Source organism: Myotis nattereri (assembly GCF_964212035.1).
Source record: "Myotis nattereri genome assembly, chromosome: 7".
Classification (NCBI taxonomy): Eukaryota; Metazoa; Chordata; class Mammalia; order Chiroptera; family Vespertilionidae; genus Myotis; species Myotis nattereri.
In genome coordinates, this window is record NC_138082.1 from 16787570 (window position 1) to 16802418 (window position 14849).

The 14849-nt window shown below is 37.3% G+C and overlaps 1 protein-coding gene across 1 annotated transcript in view; it reads right to left on the reverse strand.

Annotated features, from left to right (window-relative positions):
• Window positions 1-14849, reverse strand: part of ERBB4 (erb-b2 receptor tyrosine kinase 4) — a 925368-nt gene that overhangs the window by 4389 nt on the left and 906130 nt on the right. The window contains exons 27-28 of the mRNA XM_081095735.1: window positions 1901-1948; window positions 796-1093 (exon numbers count right to left, since the gene is read on the reverse strand). Coding sequence (XP_080951861.1) covers window positions 796-1093; window positions 1901-1948 — 346 coding nt within the window. The remainder of the gene's footprint in view (window positions 1-795; window positions 1094-1900; window positions 1949-14849) is intronic.

Consider the following 14849-nt stretch of genomic DNA (forward strand, 5'->3'; position numbering starts at 1 on the left):
GAGCCAAGAGCGTGCACAACATGGACACACATCCTGGGTGGGACAGAGCAGGGTGGCCTGAGACTGCATCACACTACTCAGAGCAGCACACACTTTAAAACATAAACTGTTTATTTCCGCCATTTTCCCTTTGATCTTTTTAGACTGTGGTTCACCATGGGTAACTAAAAACATGGAAAACAAAACAGTAGATAAGAGGGAACTGCTGTGGTGCTTTATGAAACCACAAAGTATGGATATTTTCAAGGTGGAATGATATACGTGTAAGTATATGCAGGGCTAGAACTTTAATTTTTGAAATGTGTCAGAAGAAATCCTAATTTTCTGCAAGAAACTAGGTCATTTAAATGACACCATTTTAAAGGACCCACCAAATCTTTTACTGGTGCCATTAAAATCTTCGGACACTTTTGCCAACAATCCCAGTCTTTATGATAAGTCCAATAAAACAGTGGGTCTGAACTCTTGTGATAAGCTACCTCATTCAAATATTTCTATAATGATATGTTTAGATTAGTGTTTCTCAGGCTTGACCATGTTAAAAACTACCTGGGGATCTTGTTAAAATCCAGGCTCTTATGCAGGCAGGGCCTGAGACTCTGATTTCTGAAAAGCCATCACTGCCTCGGCTGCTGCTGGTTCAGACAGTACCGCCTGGAAGGCAGCAGCCCGGGTCTGTTTCTGGGTCACAGACGATGCAGAGTCCAGAGCTTTGGCCATACCCCTTCTACACTTTGCCTATTTTGGTGGATGTGAATGTAGAACGGCGATCACTTCTGAACATCCTGTTTGTACCTTGTTTGGGTTTGTCTCGCATAGGGGTCATGTAGCCTTCCTCATCCAGCTCTCCTCGTGGGCTCCGTTCCGGGGCAAACACCGTGGGGTCGGCACTGTACCTCTGGGTGCTGCTATCTTCTTGGACATGGGGTGCCACTGGCTTGCGTAGGGTGCCATTGCAGCAGGCGTCATCAAACATCTCGGCTGTGGCCCCCTGAGCAACGGGAGCTTCTGGGATGGTGCTGGTCGTGGCTCTGTAGGGCACGGGCACTCCCTGCTCTGCAGCAAAACCCCCATCTCGGTACACAAATTGGTTCTGTCAATAGTAGAGACACATTCAGACAACAGTTACTGTTAGGAAGAGTTGCAAAAAAATGAACATGAAAAGCTAAAGGACATGGAAGCTCGTCTTTCAGAAACATGTCAGGTTTGAGTTTTGACTGTTTGGTTGTTTTAATTTACCTTATTTCCCCTAGTGGCTAATGGCATTCAGTTACAGACTAATCACACCTAAAATTCCAATTTTTCTTAAAAGTTTAAGTCACGGAAAACAATTTGGAACTATATATAATCTCTTACTATTACTAAGCACCTACCACCACATGATCTAATAAACATATTTCACATTTCCCCCCCACAATTGCCCGTTTTTGATAGAAAATTCAAAGTGAATTTTCATGACATATAGCAACATAGTTAATTATAGGCAGTTGCCATTAAGAACAGAAGCACATGGGTGCCATTTGAGTGGTGATGTTTCCTTACTGCATTCTACTCTGTAGTTACTATGACTGTGAGTCTCCAGTACCTAACTGGAGAGTTTCTCACTTTTTAGCACACAACCTATCTTCGTGGTCGTCAAGATAACCTCCTCACTAGAGATATAACTTATGAGCCCAGGTAAAAATCAAAAGCTACTGTTGATGCATAATATCTCCATTTTGGATTATCTACTGAAATAATACTAGATATCTAAAAAAGGCTGCTTCACAATCTACAGCAAATGCTTAACTTACTGTTGGCAAAGGCAAAATGAGGAAATTATAGGGAGACAAGAGAGAGGAAACATGGTAAGCAAAGACCAAAAATCCTAAGAGATGAAGGTCGATTGTGAAATACTTACTCCTGACATGGGGGTGTAGGCGGGAGGAGGGCTGTGTCCAATTTCACTCTAATAGGAAAGAAAAATGGAATGATGGATATAATAAGAGGTAATATGAATGAAAAAAAAGAAAGAAAAAGAAAAGCCACACGAGTCGTATGAACCAGAGAGGAAACCATGCACAACAGTGAAGTTTGCTAAAGGGTAAAATTCTATGCACTTTGACTATAAGCGAGTTTATTGATGTGTTTTGAGGAGATTAAATATTTTAACTCAGTCCCTAGATAGGAAAATTATGCATAAAAAGTAAAATTTTTAAATGGATTAAAAATTAACTGGACAATGATTATTCCTCTGATTAGCCCTAGGAGAAAGGGAAAAATAGTTGAACGATTAACTGTAATTTTAAACAAGGAAGAGTTTTCTTCATTAATATTAAATAACTGAAATGGCCTCATACCATAGCCATTAATTTTTCCCTTCTAAGAAGACATTTTTCTCAAAGCAGATAGAAGTGGATTTCTATTTGCCTGGAATATTGTTTTTTTCTAACAACTTACATATATTTTTCACCATTTTGGCAATGGGTCAATTTCTTCTTTTTTTTAAGTTACTGTTTAACTTTAATTTAATTTATTTATTTACTTTTAAAATATATTTTCATTGATTTCAGAGAGGAAGGGAGAGAAACATCAATGACGAGAAAGAATCATTGATCTACTGTCTCCTGCATGCCCCCTACTGGGGATCGAGCCCACAACCCACAACCGGGCATGTGCCCTTGACTGGAATCGAACCTGGGACCCTTCAGTCCACAGGTCGATGCTCTATCCACTGAGCCAAACCAGGCAAAGTGTTAATTTCTTAACCTCTCCTTATAAAAAGGTACGTGCTCTTTCTCTTCAGTCTTTTTTTTTATGTGAGATCTATGGGGAGGGGGATGGAGCCCACAACCTAGGCATGTGCCCTTGGCTGGAATCAAATCTGGGACCCTTTAGTCTCCAGGCTGACGCTCTTATCCACTAAGCCAAACCGACTAGGGCTCAGTCTTATTTTTTTAAAGCTAAGAAACAGCAGAAAATTTTAGGAAATTAATTTATTTCCTAGAAACCTGCTTTATTTACTTTATTTTCATTTATTTAGAACCAGTAAAATCAAATTGCAGTTAAAAAACAACAACAACAACACAAAACAAGCCCTGGATGGTGTGGCTCAGTGGCTTAAGTGTCCTCTCATGCATGCCCCAGGAGGTTACTGGTTTGATTCCTGGTCAGAGCACAAGCCTGGGTTGTGGGCTCCATCCCCAGTAAGGGTATGCAGGAGGCAACCAATCAATGTTTCTCTCTCATTGATGTTTCTCTCTCTCTTTCCCTTCCTCTCTCTCTCAAATTAATAAAAACATTTAAAAAAAAACAATAGCAAAAATATCTATCTTCTTATAGTTCAATAAACCATCCAGCCTATGGGCTAAGTAAAAGTGGATATAAAAATAAAATAAAACATTAAAGACAATGTTCTTTAGGGTAAGTAGAGGGGGTTGTACAAACACCAACTCTTTCTTAACAAAAACTTACATATAGAAATGTATTCATTAAACACATTGTTGAGAACCTACTGTCTATGTGGCTAGGCACTTTCCTAGGCACTGGAGATAACTGAGAAAATAAAAACAGTTGATTTGATAAAGCTTGTATTCTCTACAATTTGTCTTTGAATGAACAAAGACAACTAAACTAAATCTCAAAGACAACAACATCTTGCAACATCAATGAAATATAGCTAACTATTATTCCAGGTCAATTTTATTTTATTTTTATTTTTTACCATTTAGAGAGAGATTCACAAAACAATCTAAGAAGAATATGGTCTCATGGAGGTGAGCTGTTTAATGTAATTAGTAATTACTGGATAGTACAATTCCTTTAATTTAGTTTGTTGGACTAGCCAACGGGCAAGTTATAAACCTGTGAGTTATGCAAAGTGAGTTTACATTTGAACTTTCCCCACAACTTAGTCTCTTACATGATGGCATAGAAAATATTTATTTCTTCTCGTCTCTGATAACAAAACTTAAAGACACATTAAAAGGCATGGAAAGTTAGAGGTATAATTAAAATGTAATGCCTAGAAGGTGGTATTCCACATTAAATAGACAGATCGCCTTATGAGTTACAGTCCCAATTATAGGTGATGTGGCCAGTCATGAAACACCTCAAATCCTCATTTTCATTCTTGGCCTCTCTACCTCGTTGTTAGTGCAGACAAAGTAAGTTAATGTTTATAACTGAACTTCGAAAGCTCTGCACATATATAGAGAATATATAAAATTTAAATATTCACATCTGCTAAATCGGATTTTTAAAGTCAAACAATTAAAATGCCAAAGCTACTCGTCAAAAAGGCATTTCAAAATGCTTACCTGTTCTACATTACTTTAAATATAGGTATTTTTTGCTAACTTTTAGAAAGATATGAAATCAAATAAATTGTTCATATAATTTGAGAAAGGAATTTTGTGTATAGTCCAGTGATATACAAAATAGATGGGTGGTATGAGAAATACAATTGCCTGGTGGAACTTTATTGTATTATAACCCTTGGTTTTACCCTATCATTAAACCCTCACCATTTCACACGAATTTATCAAAGATTTATTAATTCTCTAAAATAAAAGCACAAGAATGGTGGGAGACGCTGGAGGGATCACAATGCGCTAAGAAACACGTGGTGACTGGCCTTTTGGAATTTACACTGTACTATCACACATTACCTGAGATTATTAGAAGAAATGGCCAGAAGGAAATGAGGCAGCAGTGGATTTATTTCAATTACATGATTACAGATTGGAAGATAAGGTATAAAAAAATATTAGTAATTACCAGTGTTCCTTTCACTTTTTACTTTGCAAGAGTTGCTGTACTAGGTGATGTTTGATTGGAATCACACTGAGGAAACAGCCTTGATTCCTCATCAGGAAATACTTTATTATCTATTTTCATGATCTGGGCCAGACCACCTTCAGCAGTAAAGGCATCATACTAATGATAACGAGCCCTTAGGCGTAGTCTGTTCAGACACAGGAAGTGAGGCGCTGTCCTGCTAGAATGCATCCACTGTCCCTGCCCTGAGAAGTCTTTCTGTGAGCAACCTGCCAACTCCATCTGGATAGCCTGCCAGACACCATCACAGGGACAGGAGCGTCTTCATGCTTTTGCTACTTTTAAATGCTTTTTGTTACATTAAAATAGAAAGAAATGCTAAGCAAAGCGCCTTTAGCATTCATTGTTTTTTTAGGGTTATTGGCTGCTTTTTATGTTTGTGCTTCCCTTTTTTCCCTTTTTTCTCTTTTCTATTTTCCATGATGAAAAGCACCTCATTCATTTCCCCCTGGAAGGGCAGTGCAGCTACAAGGGAACATCTGTGAGGCCAATTAGCTGGGCTGGGAATGTGATATAATTGTTGTTTAAATATATTTAAATTACATGTTAATCGCTATGTCATAATTTATGGGCTTTGAAAATAACTTCTTGTACTTGAGAGCCAAGCCAGATTCTACTTGCTTTTTGCTGTTTTTAGTTTGTGCAGCAAGCTCTTCTCATTGCCTGCCACCTCCCGCCCCCCACTTCCCCACACTTGAAGAGCTGAACTTTAACAGCAGAAAGAATGACAGCTGCAAGTAAATTGGTTGAGTAGAAATTAAGATCCCCACAGTCAGAATGAGCGGGAGTGACCTTAACGTTCTGCCCAGAACAAAGCGGTGCCCTCAGTGAAAGGCTTTTGTTTTTCCATTGTGCCACTTTCCGCTGTCCGTCAAAGCCCAGCCTTGCAGACCTTCAGGAAGCAGCCTGGGCGCATCTGTTCAATTAGCTGGTGAGGGGAGTTACTGTGAGCAGCGTGGAGATAGTGGAGGTGGGTTATAAACGGGCAGAATTTTTTTTCCTGGTGGGGTATTTGAAAGGGTGATGGAGAGAATTAAATTTAATTTTATTGCCATGTCACTGGGACATTGTATGATTAACTCGGACTCAAATGCCAGAGGGTATAAGGAAGGCAAATGTCAGCATATATCAAATACAGTGTGAAAAGCACTTTTACATACATCATGTCCTAAAATTTACTTTTTAGTTGAATGATCAAGATTTCAACCTGTGTTATGACATGCACTGTGTTTCTCATATTTATTGTTTTAATTAAAATGTATTATTTAATATTGTTCTTGGGAAATTTTGAATTGTTAACCAGATGAACTGTGTCTTATGATTTTAAAAATTACATATCATACAAATCTATCTACTCACAAAACAAACAAAAGCACAAGCTTAATGCCTGACTTCCATCTAAATTAAGCATGTTCTTAATGAGAGCCAGTTTTTTAAATTTTTCAGATAATTGTTTCTGTCAATATTAACTATAAGATTAAAGTTTCTAGGGCCAAGAAACACTCCAATCCTTTTAACTAAAATAGCATGTGTCTCTGTAAGATGTTGCTAATGCATCACTACTAATTTATTACATAGACACTACCCATGTAGTAACTTTTAAGGGTTCTCTATTTTATCCTCTCTGACATATATTCTTTCTTTCTTTCTTTCTTTCTTTCTTTCTTTCTTTCTTTCTTTCTTTCTTTCTTTTTTGGCCTGTTTTTTTAAATTTTTTTTTATTTTTAATTTTTTAAAATTTTTTTATTGTTTTATTGCTTAAAGTATTACAAGGAGTATTACATATGTCTCTTTTTTTCCCCACCCTTGACAATCCCCTGGCCTCCCTTGCCCCCCAGTGTCTTATGTCCATTGGTTATGCTTTATATTCTTAACACTCCAATGGGCATTTTTACATTTTCTCAGGCCAGATAGCTGATGGATTTAATGTTGTTGGCCTAATGTACAATTCCTGATTCATGGCTCTATCTTTCCCCCTACTGAGTTCAACATAAAAATATTTGAGACATCTAGATTTAGAATCTTCATTTTTCATAGAACAATCAGAAGAAGAAAAACAAAATGTGACCATATACAAAACACAGTAAGGACTGGGGTAAGCTTATTGAATCTAGGCAGCTGGCTTATACACACACACACACACACACACACACACACACACACACACATATACTATATACCAATGCATATATTTCACAAATGTCTTCTGTCTATTTGTGTTTATTTATTAATGTATTTATTTATCTATTTGGTTTAATTATGTAGAACACTGATTTTTTAATAGAAACTAGGTTTTTACTCTACAGACAAAAGAAAGTAAATTAATATTAATGATATATAAAAATATAATAATGACATAATATTGCAAGAAATAAACAAGAAAATAATAATGACCTAATGATCATAAAGAAATGAACTTGGGCTCTTATCATGTTTTTCACTAACCCTAAAACATTTAATTTTTCTCAGATGTCTCATCCACCCTATTCCCGAAAATTATTTTTAATAAAGGAAAGGTATGAAAGGCATCAGTAAATATAAATGGGAGTCAATGGATTTTAAAAGTTATGGCGACATGGTGCCTTTTATAAACATTAATAATTCCACTTTAAGTCTGTTCTTGAAGTCTCCTTAGTTATAATGTCCATTCTGTTTCATAGATGAATATATGACTTCTCTTAAGAAAACTGATAAACGGGAAGGGAAACTAACACATATCATGTACCTACCATATGCTACAGACAAGTTTAGGTTTTATTAATGTTTATAAAGTTTTAAGGTCACTATCATGATGAAAACCTATGATTCCCCTTTTACAGATAAGAAAACTGAGAATCAGGGAAGTTACAAGTTCTTCCCATGTACACACGCTACAGGTGGCTATGGGGATCGGTCACCCTCTCATTATGCCACATGTAGATTTGGACTTTTCTATTTTCTCCTTGTCCTCCCTTTGTCCCTGAATAGTACCTGAATTTTTCTGTCCGGTAAGTTGTCATGGTTTTTCTTTTTTGGGAAAAAATAATCTCAAGGAAAAAATTTAAAAAGCATACTAGCCTTAGCTATAAAATCCTGATAATGCTTTACAGCCTGGCCCCTCGAGCTTATTTGCATTTTAACTAACTATAGGATTTAAGCTGAAAAGGAAACTATAAGAAGAATGTTCAGTGCTAATAGGAGACATATATTAAAATTTATATACATGAAAAATATTCTTTCCTAACAGTTTTTTCTTATTGATCTAAAATCATAGTGATTATATATATATATATATATATATATATATATATATATATATCCCCAAAATGTATACACACACTTTGAATAATTATAAATGCAGGGTTTATTAAAATACATTTCATTTACAAAATTGAGCTATCAGCTATTAAAATGTGTATACATTTTTTGGGACACTGTATATATGTGTGTACACACACACACACATTTACCTACCTTGCCAAGAGCAAAATCAACCCTGAGCAGGAGGAATTTTTTTTATCCTCACCCAAGGATATGTTTATTGATTTTAGAGAGAGGAAGGGAGAGAGAGAGAGAGAGAGAGAGAGAGAGAGAGAGAGAGAGAGAGAGAAAGAAAGAGAGAGAGAGAGAGAGATTGCTGTGTAAGAGAAACATCGTGACAGGACAGGTTGCCTCCTGTATGTGCCCCAACTGGGGATCCAACCTGCAACCTAGGTATATGCTCTGCCGGGAAGAACCCACAACCTTTTGGTTTAAGGACAAGGCTCCAACCTATTAAGCCACTTACCCAGAGTGGGAAATGGTTTGAATAACTGGAGAGCACAATTTTCTATGGCAGCATTCTTGCTTATAATTTATAGTTCCTAGTCCAGGGATTAGTCAATAAATTCCTTTACCTGCTTCACCAAAAATAAGTAAGCTATTGTGTCCCCAGGCAGCCATTCCTGTACCCCTTCCAAATATCATAGAACAAGAGCATATTCCCCTTTAAAACATTCATGGCTAAATGAGTCAACAAAATGAAGGTGAAAATTCCTCCCTTTATACTTTTCTGCTTTAAATCTCTGCTCATATTATTTGATGAAGTAAAAAAAAAAAGTATAGTCAAAGTAGAAAAGGTATAAAAATATGATTTTATATTAGTGCCAACATTCCTTAGCTTCATTCAAGATAAGCAGTAAGAATTTTGTCACCATTCTTGAGATTAGTAATCACATGGAATTGATATCTCTTAACGCTGGTGTGAGTTTGAAACATTTTTTGTTTGCTGGTTTCTGGCAACTTTCTCTTGCCTGTTATATTTCTTTTCGCAGCCTGTTGTGATATTTGAACCTTTTCTTAATCATCACTTACCTGCTAATTAACACAGTGTGCTAGAACTTTAAGGAGGAATTTTAAGCACTTTTAGAAGGTTTTCTTAAAGACCTCCCAGCAGTTCTTTTCAATAAAAGATGGAATGGCTTTTCCCCCTAAATTTTAAACTTATTCTTAAGAATGTCTAGTTCAATTGCAATATCTTTTTTAAAAATCAAAATAAAATTATTAGCCTTTACTGTGTTCAAATTCTTGAGTAGGTTGGTAACGTCTTCAGTGAAGATTGAGGTTGTCTGTCATTCTGCTTGAGTGCTTTTTTTTTTTTAATCCAACATCATGAAGATTATTTTTGCAGGCTTCTTAGTACATGAACAATACATTGAGGTTGGGAAATGCTTGAAGACAAAAATTCCATAGACCTGGGACAAGTGATCACATGAGGTCCTTCTACCTCTAGGATTGTATTCTGAAACATTTTGCCACGAAACTAAGTGGCCATTAACAAATTCCTTAATCTCTTGGGCCCTCAGTTCACTTAACTCTGAAAAGAGGAATGGAGCAATAGAAAAGGTAATGAGAAAATTCACTTCCAACTATCAAATTGTTTGTATGTAAAATGAATATTTGGCCTTAAGCCCACAAAACTGATTGTTAAATACTGTAACATGCTATTGGGATTAAAGCAAAGACATCTACAATTTTATTTTTGCATTAATGTACTTTCCAAGGTACAGTAATCACTCCTCCCCTTTTTCTAAATGGAATCTCTCTGAAGTATCTTAGCCTCTATGCAACACATAGTTGTATGTTTGGGAAGGCAAGATTATGTTCAGCTGTTGACTGGTGAAAATACAACTTTTAAATAAAATTATTGAATTTAAACTTTTAATTTGAGAGATGGAGATACTGATGCTCTAAGAGGTCAGGTTAATTTTCAAGGCACAGGAATGACCATACTAGAGACAGGATTCCCTGAGTCCCCACCTTATGTGCATCCCATTATACTTTACAGCCTCCAACTGGCATTTAATAAATGATAAAAAGTCAGTTTTAGAGTTTTTGAGGCACATTTTTTATGTTTTTCAGAATTTTTTTTTTTTTTTTACTATACCTGAAAGGATTGGCCTTAGCCACTATGGTATTTGTTTTTAATTGAAAAACACATTGATATACTTTTATAGTGAATTTAATGGAGCTTCTTTTTAAGACAGATATCACTTTTTCTTATTCAATAGGTTATAAGTTTATTAGATAAAATAGAGAAATATGCTAATTAACCGGGCGTCATAATGGGTCACCCGGACAGGCGGTTGCTTGTGCAGCATCGGGGGTGGGGTGGCAGGGCCCTCCATGCACCTGCACTGGGGGACGACCTGATAGGCAGTGTCCGTGGCTGCTTCAAGGGCTGGAGAGGGAGTGGGCGGTAGTGTGCGATTTTGAATCGCGTGCTGGGTTCCTAGTACCTTAATAATACTAAATACTATACATTATTAAAGCTGTACATACACGGATTAATTAAAAGCAGAATTTTTTAAAATACTTTATTTACAAAACAGATTGCCTTCCATAGAGAGGGAGTATGTTATTTAGATATCTATATACTAGAGGCCTTGTGCATGAAAATCGTGCACAAGGGGGAAGGAGGATCGCTCAGTCCGGCCTGCACCCTCTCTAATTCGGGATCCCCCGGGGAATGCCCGACTGCCAATTTGTGCCCGCACTTTTAACAGCTCCATTGTTGTTTTTCTTTTCATGCTTAAACCTATTGGAATTAGTAGGTATTAAAAGTGTGTATGTCTTTTGGTGGGACACCCTGTATATCTCTAGTCAACAGTGAAAGGAACCAACAGCGGATTTGGAACCCCCAGACAGGGAACCTTGCTCACTCCCCACATGTCTCCCCATTGCACTCCCCACATGTCTCCCTCGGCGGCCGGCCTAGGAGGCTTGGCTTCCTTCGTCACCCTTGGGTGGTGGCCACGGAGCTGGGCGGAGTGGTGGGAGGCTTGGCTTCCTTTGTCACCCCAGGGAGACTTGGCTTGGGTGGTGGCCACGGAGCAGGGTGGAGCGGGCGGGAGGCTTGGCTTCTTTCGTGGCCCTGGGGAGACTTGGCTTGGGCAGCGATGAAGGAAGCCAAGCACCGGTGACAAGGGAAGCCAAGCCTCGTGCCCGCTCTGCCCAGCTCTGTGGTTCCGGCCCGCGCTGCCATCTTTGTGGCTATGGGCACCACAATCTTTGTGGCTATGGGCGCCGCCAACTTTGTTGTGGAGTGATGGTTAATTTGCATATTATCATTTTATTAGTATAGATATAAAAGCCTAAGCGACCATTACAATGGAACAACCAGAACGGTTGTGATCACTATGACCCACACTGAGCATGCAGGCAAGTGAGTGGTTAGGAGCAAGCAGGCAGGCAGGCAAGCGGGTAGGAGCAAGCAGTCCCAATTGCAAGAGGGATGTCTGACAGTTGGATGTCTGACTGCAGGGATCAGGCCTAAACTGGCAGTAGGACATCCCCCATGGGGTCCCATATTACAAGAGGACACAAGCTGGGCTGATTCCCTCCCCCGCCCACGTGCACAAATTTTGTGCACTGGGCCTCTAGTTCTACTTATAAAATTCAGTTATTAAAAAAATAGATATATGCATTTTTTTTACCTTAATGGTAAATGGTTTTTATGTCTATCTAAAACTATAAAATGAGAGGAGGTCTGGGGATTACAGAAATAGTTTTAAGAATTAAGGAATTTATAGGGCAGGTTTAAAATAAGAAACAAGAACATGAAAACATTCTGAATTTGAATGACATTATTTTAGAATTTAAAATGCTATGCCTTGGCTTGAGTATAATACAGGGTGGGCAAAAATAGATTTATAGTTTTTCATATGGAAAATAATACAATGATTAATAAATAATAACACAAGAATAAACTTTATGCTTCGTGTACTCACAACTATAAACCTAAACCTACTTTTGCCCCAGCCTGTATGTTTTCTTTTGTACTACTGGTAAAGACTTTAGCCTGGCCAGCATGGCTCAGTGGTTGAGGGTCAACCTATGAACCAGGGATCACGTTTGATTCTAGGTCAGGCCACACGTCGGGGTTGTGGCTCAGTGCAGGAGGCAGCCAATCAACGGTTCTCTCTCATCATTGATGTTTTTATCTCTCTCTCCCTTCCCCTTCCTCTCTGAAATCAATAAAAGTATATTTTTAAAAAGACATTTAAATCACAATTTTAGGCTTTGTGTGTGTGCATGTGCACGTGTGTGTGTGTATACATATGTGTATGTATTCATACACACACTAAGAAAATTAACAGCTTAAAACCAGATAGCAAAGGTATATTTAAACTACTCAAACTATGACATTTTTTTTTATAGGCTGTTAGCTCATTTGTGAGCTTGTATTTGCTTTATTTTTCCATTCTTCACATGTGGATATTATTTATCAGCAAATGACTCTTGTTCACTAAAACACTATGTATAAGAGTGTTCAACTTAGAATTATTTCTTTAGTGGTTATTTGGAGTCATTTTATTTACTTGCAAATAATAAGGCAATAATAAAATATTCTATATTTTAACCTCCCCCTTAGCAATAATCTAAGCTCGAGAAGTTTTATTATATATTCAAAATAACAATGACAATTTTTAAGCTAACCTAAATTAAGAGAATGTAAAAATTATGAGGAGCATAGTTTGTGTAGTGAGAGATAGAAAACAAATAATATATAAAATAGAATTGAAAATTTTATAAAATGAAATCTGCCATTTAAATTGATTTTGTGTCCTATATGATCGGTGTTGGCAATTTAACATAATACAGATAAGGTTTTCAGTGTTCGTGTCATTTCAGTGTGGACCAGACTGGAAATATCTTCAGTTATGATAGTTTTATGCAAATTGTTTACTAGATAAAAAGTTATTTTGCAACAATGGCTGATTCATCTAACTATTGCTCTTTAAGCTACCAGGTGGCACAAGCTGTTGATGTAAGTAGCAAGACTTCTAACAGTCCACCTGGAATTAGGACAGCTGGTTGGTGTGAGCTGATCTGAATAATATACTTGGGTACAGCTACTGACAGAGCAAACAGCACACGGCTGTCCCATCAGCCCAGAGCAAACACCAGTTACATTTCACAGAAACAGGCTGGTATTTACAACTGCTTTGAGCCAAAATGAATATCTGATTGAAGGAAGCAACCCAAGAGAAAAAAGCTCTTCCCAAAGCCCCCAAATATCATTTTGCTGCATATAAAAAGGAAAAAGAAAAGACACAAAGAACTCCTTCATCTATTTGTAAAACACTTCAGAATTTCCTAAAATTAAAAAAAAAAATGACCAATACTTTCTTAGTTTTCTATGTATATTCTAGATTAGCCAAGACCACAGTCATAATAATTTTTCTTTAAGTTCTAAAATGACTAAAAATTTAATAAAGAAATATAAAGAAGGCAAACTATAAAATAGACCTGAAACAAGAGAATCCAGTTTAAATCTAACATGGATGCCAGAAATCACTGAATCACATTCTATTTTCAGCTAAGGTAATAGAGATGGCAAGTGATTTTTTTTCTCAAGATCACACAGAAATCAATAGGCTTAATTAGAAAAACATTTTAAGGTTTATTATGGCTAGGAAAAAAATCTACTTGAAATACCTAGATTAGGTTTGCTTAACTGAGTTAAGGGCAACCCAGGTGAAACTCTAAAGCAGGTGAGGTCTGATCTCAACATTTCCTCTCCATGGTTGACTTCTCAATTGCAGGCCCATGAGTCTTGACTTATGCCTAACAGACTCCAGAGCCCACTGATTGCTGCCCTAGTTCTACAGGAAATGTGACTGTATCTATTATTGTCCTCCTGCCAAAGAGGGAACGTTCTGAGTCAGTAACTCACTTCAAAATGGTCCTCGCTTACCTACACTCTTATCCTTTAGGGAATTGCCTCTCGCTGGCCACAGGGCATCCATTTAGTCTGATTAATTTCGGGAATATTTCTCATATTGGTGTTAGTAGATCATAATGGCCCTGCATCAGATACCACTGAACAACTGAATACCAATTTTTTACCCATATAATTAACTGTTGGCCTGACTTCTCAATTTGGAATGTTCCATAGCATTTCAAGTGTCACATTTCCAAAACTAAAATGAACATCTCTTTTCCCTACACCAAATCTAATTCTCTTATCTTTCTTGATTTGGTGAATGGCATCAACCACTTAACTACTTGTACTAGTCAAATATCTTAGTTTCATCTTTGACTCCTCTATTTTACTCTTCCTTTCTAAGCATCCAAGGTCGAACGTCTTAACACCTTGAGAACCCAACCATCCTCTCCATTCACACTATCTCAGGTGTGGCTAAGGTGTTATATAATTTATTATTCTAACAGTAATACTTTGAGAGTAAAAAAGTGCGGTTCACGATTCAACCAGGATAATAAGAGCAAACCAGGACTCCCTAGCAACAACAAGCACATGTGATAAACGTAATTATGACATAACTTCTTAACTAGAGTATTTTCATAGTTGCTCAATGGGTCTCCTCAACCTTGGTCCTTCTCTTCACTCCACTCTAATACTCACACTTCATTCTCCTGCTTTAAAAACTATAATTCTTTATTGCCTCAGGCTAAATCAAGTCTCAATTTCTTATGACATTGAAGGCATTTAGTAGCTATTGTCTTTGCCAGTTTCTCCAGCCACACCTTTGGCTCCCTCAGTTACTTCT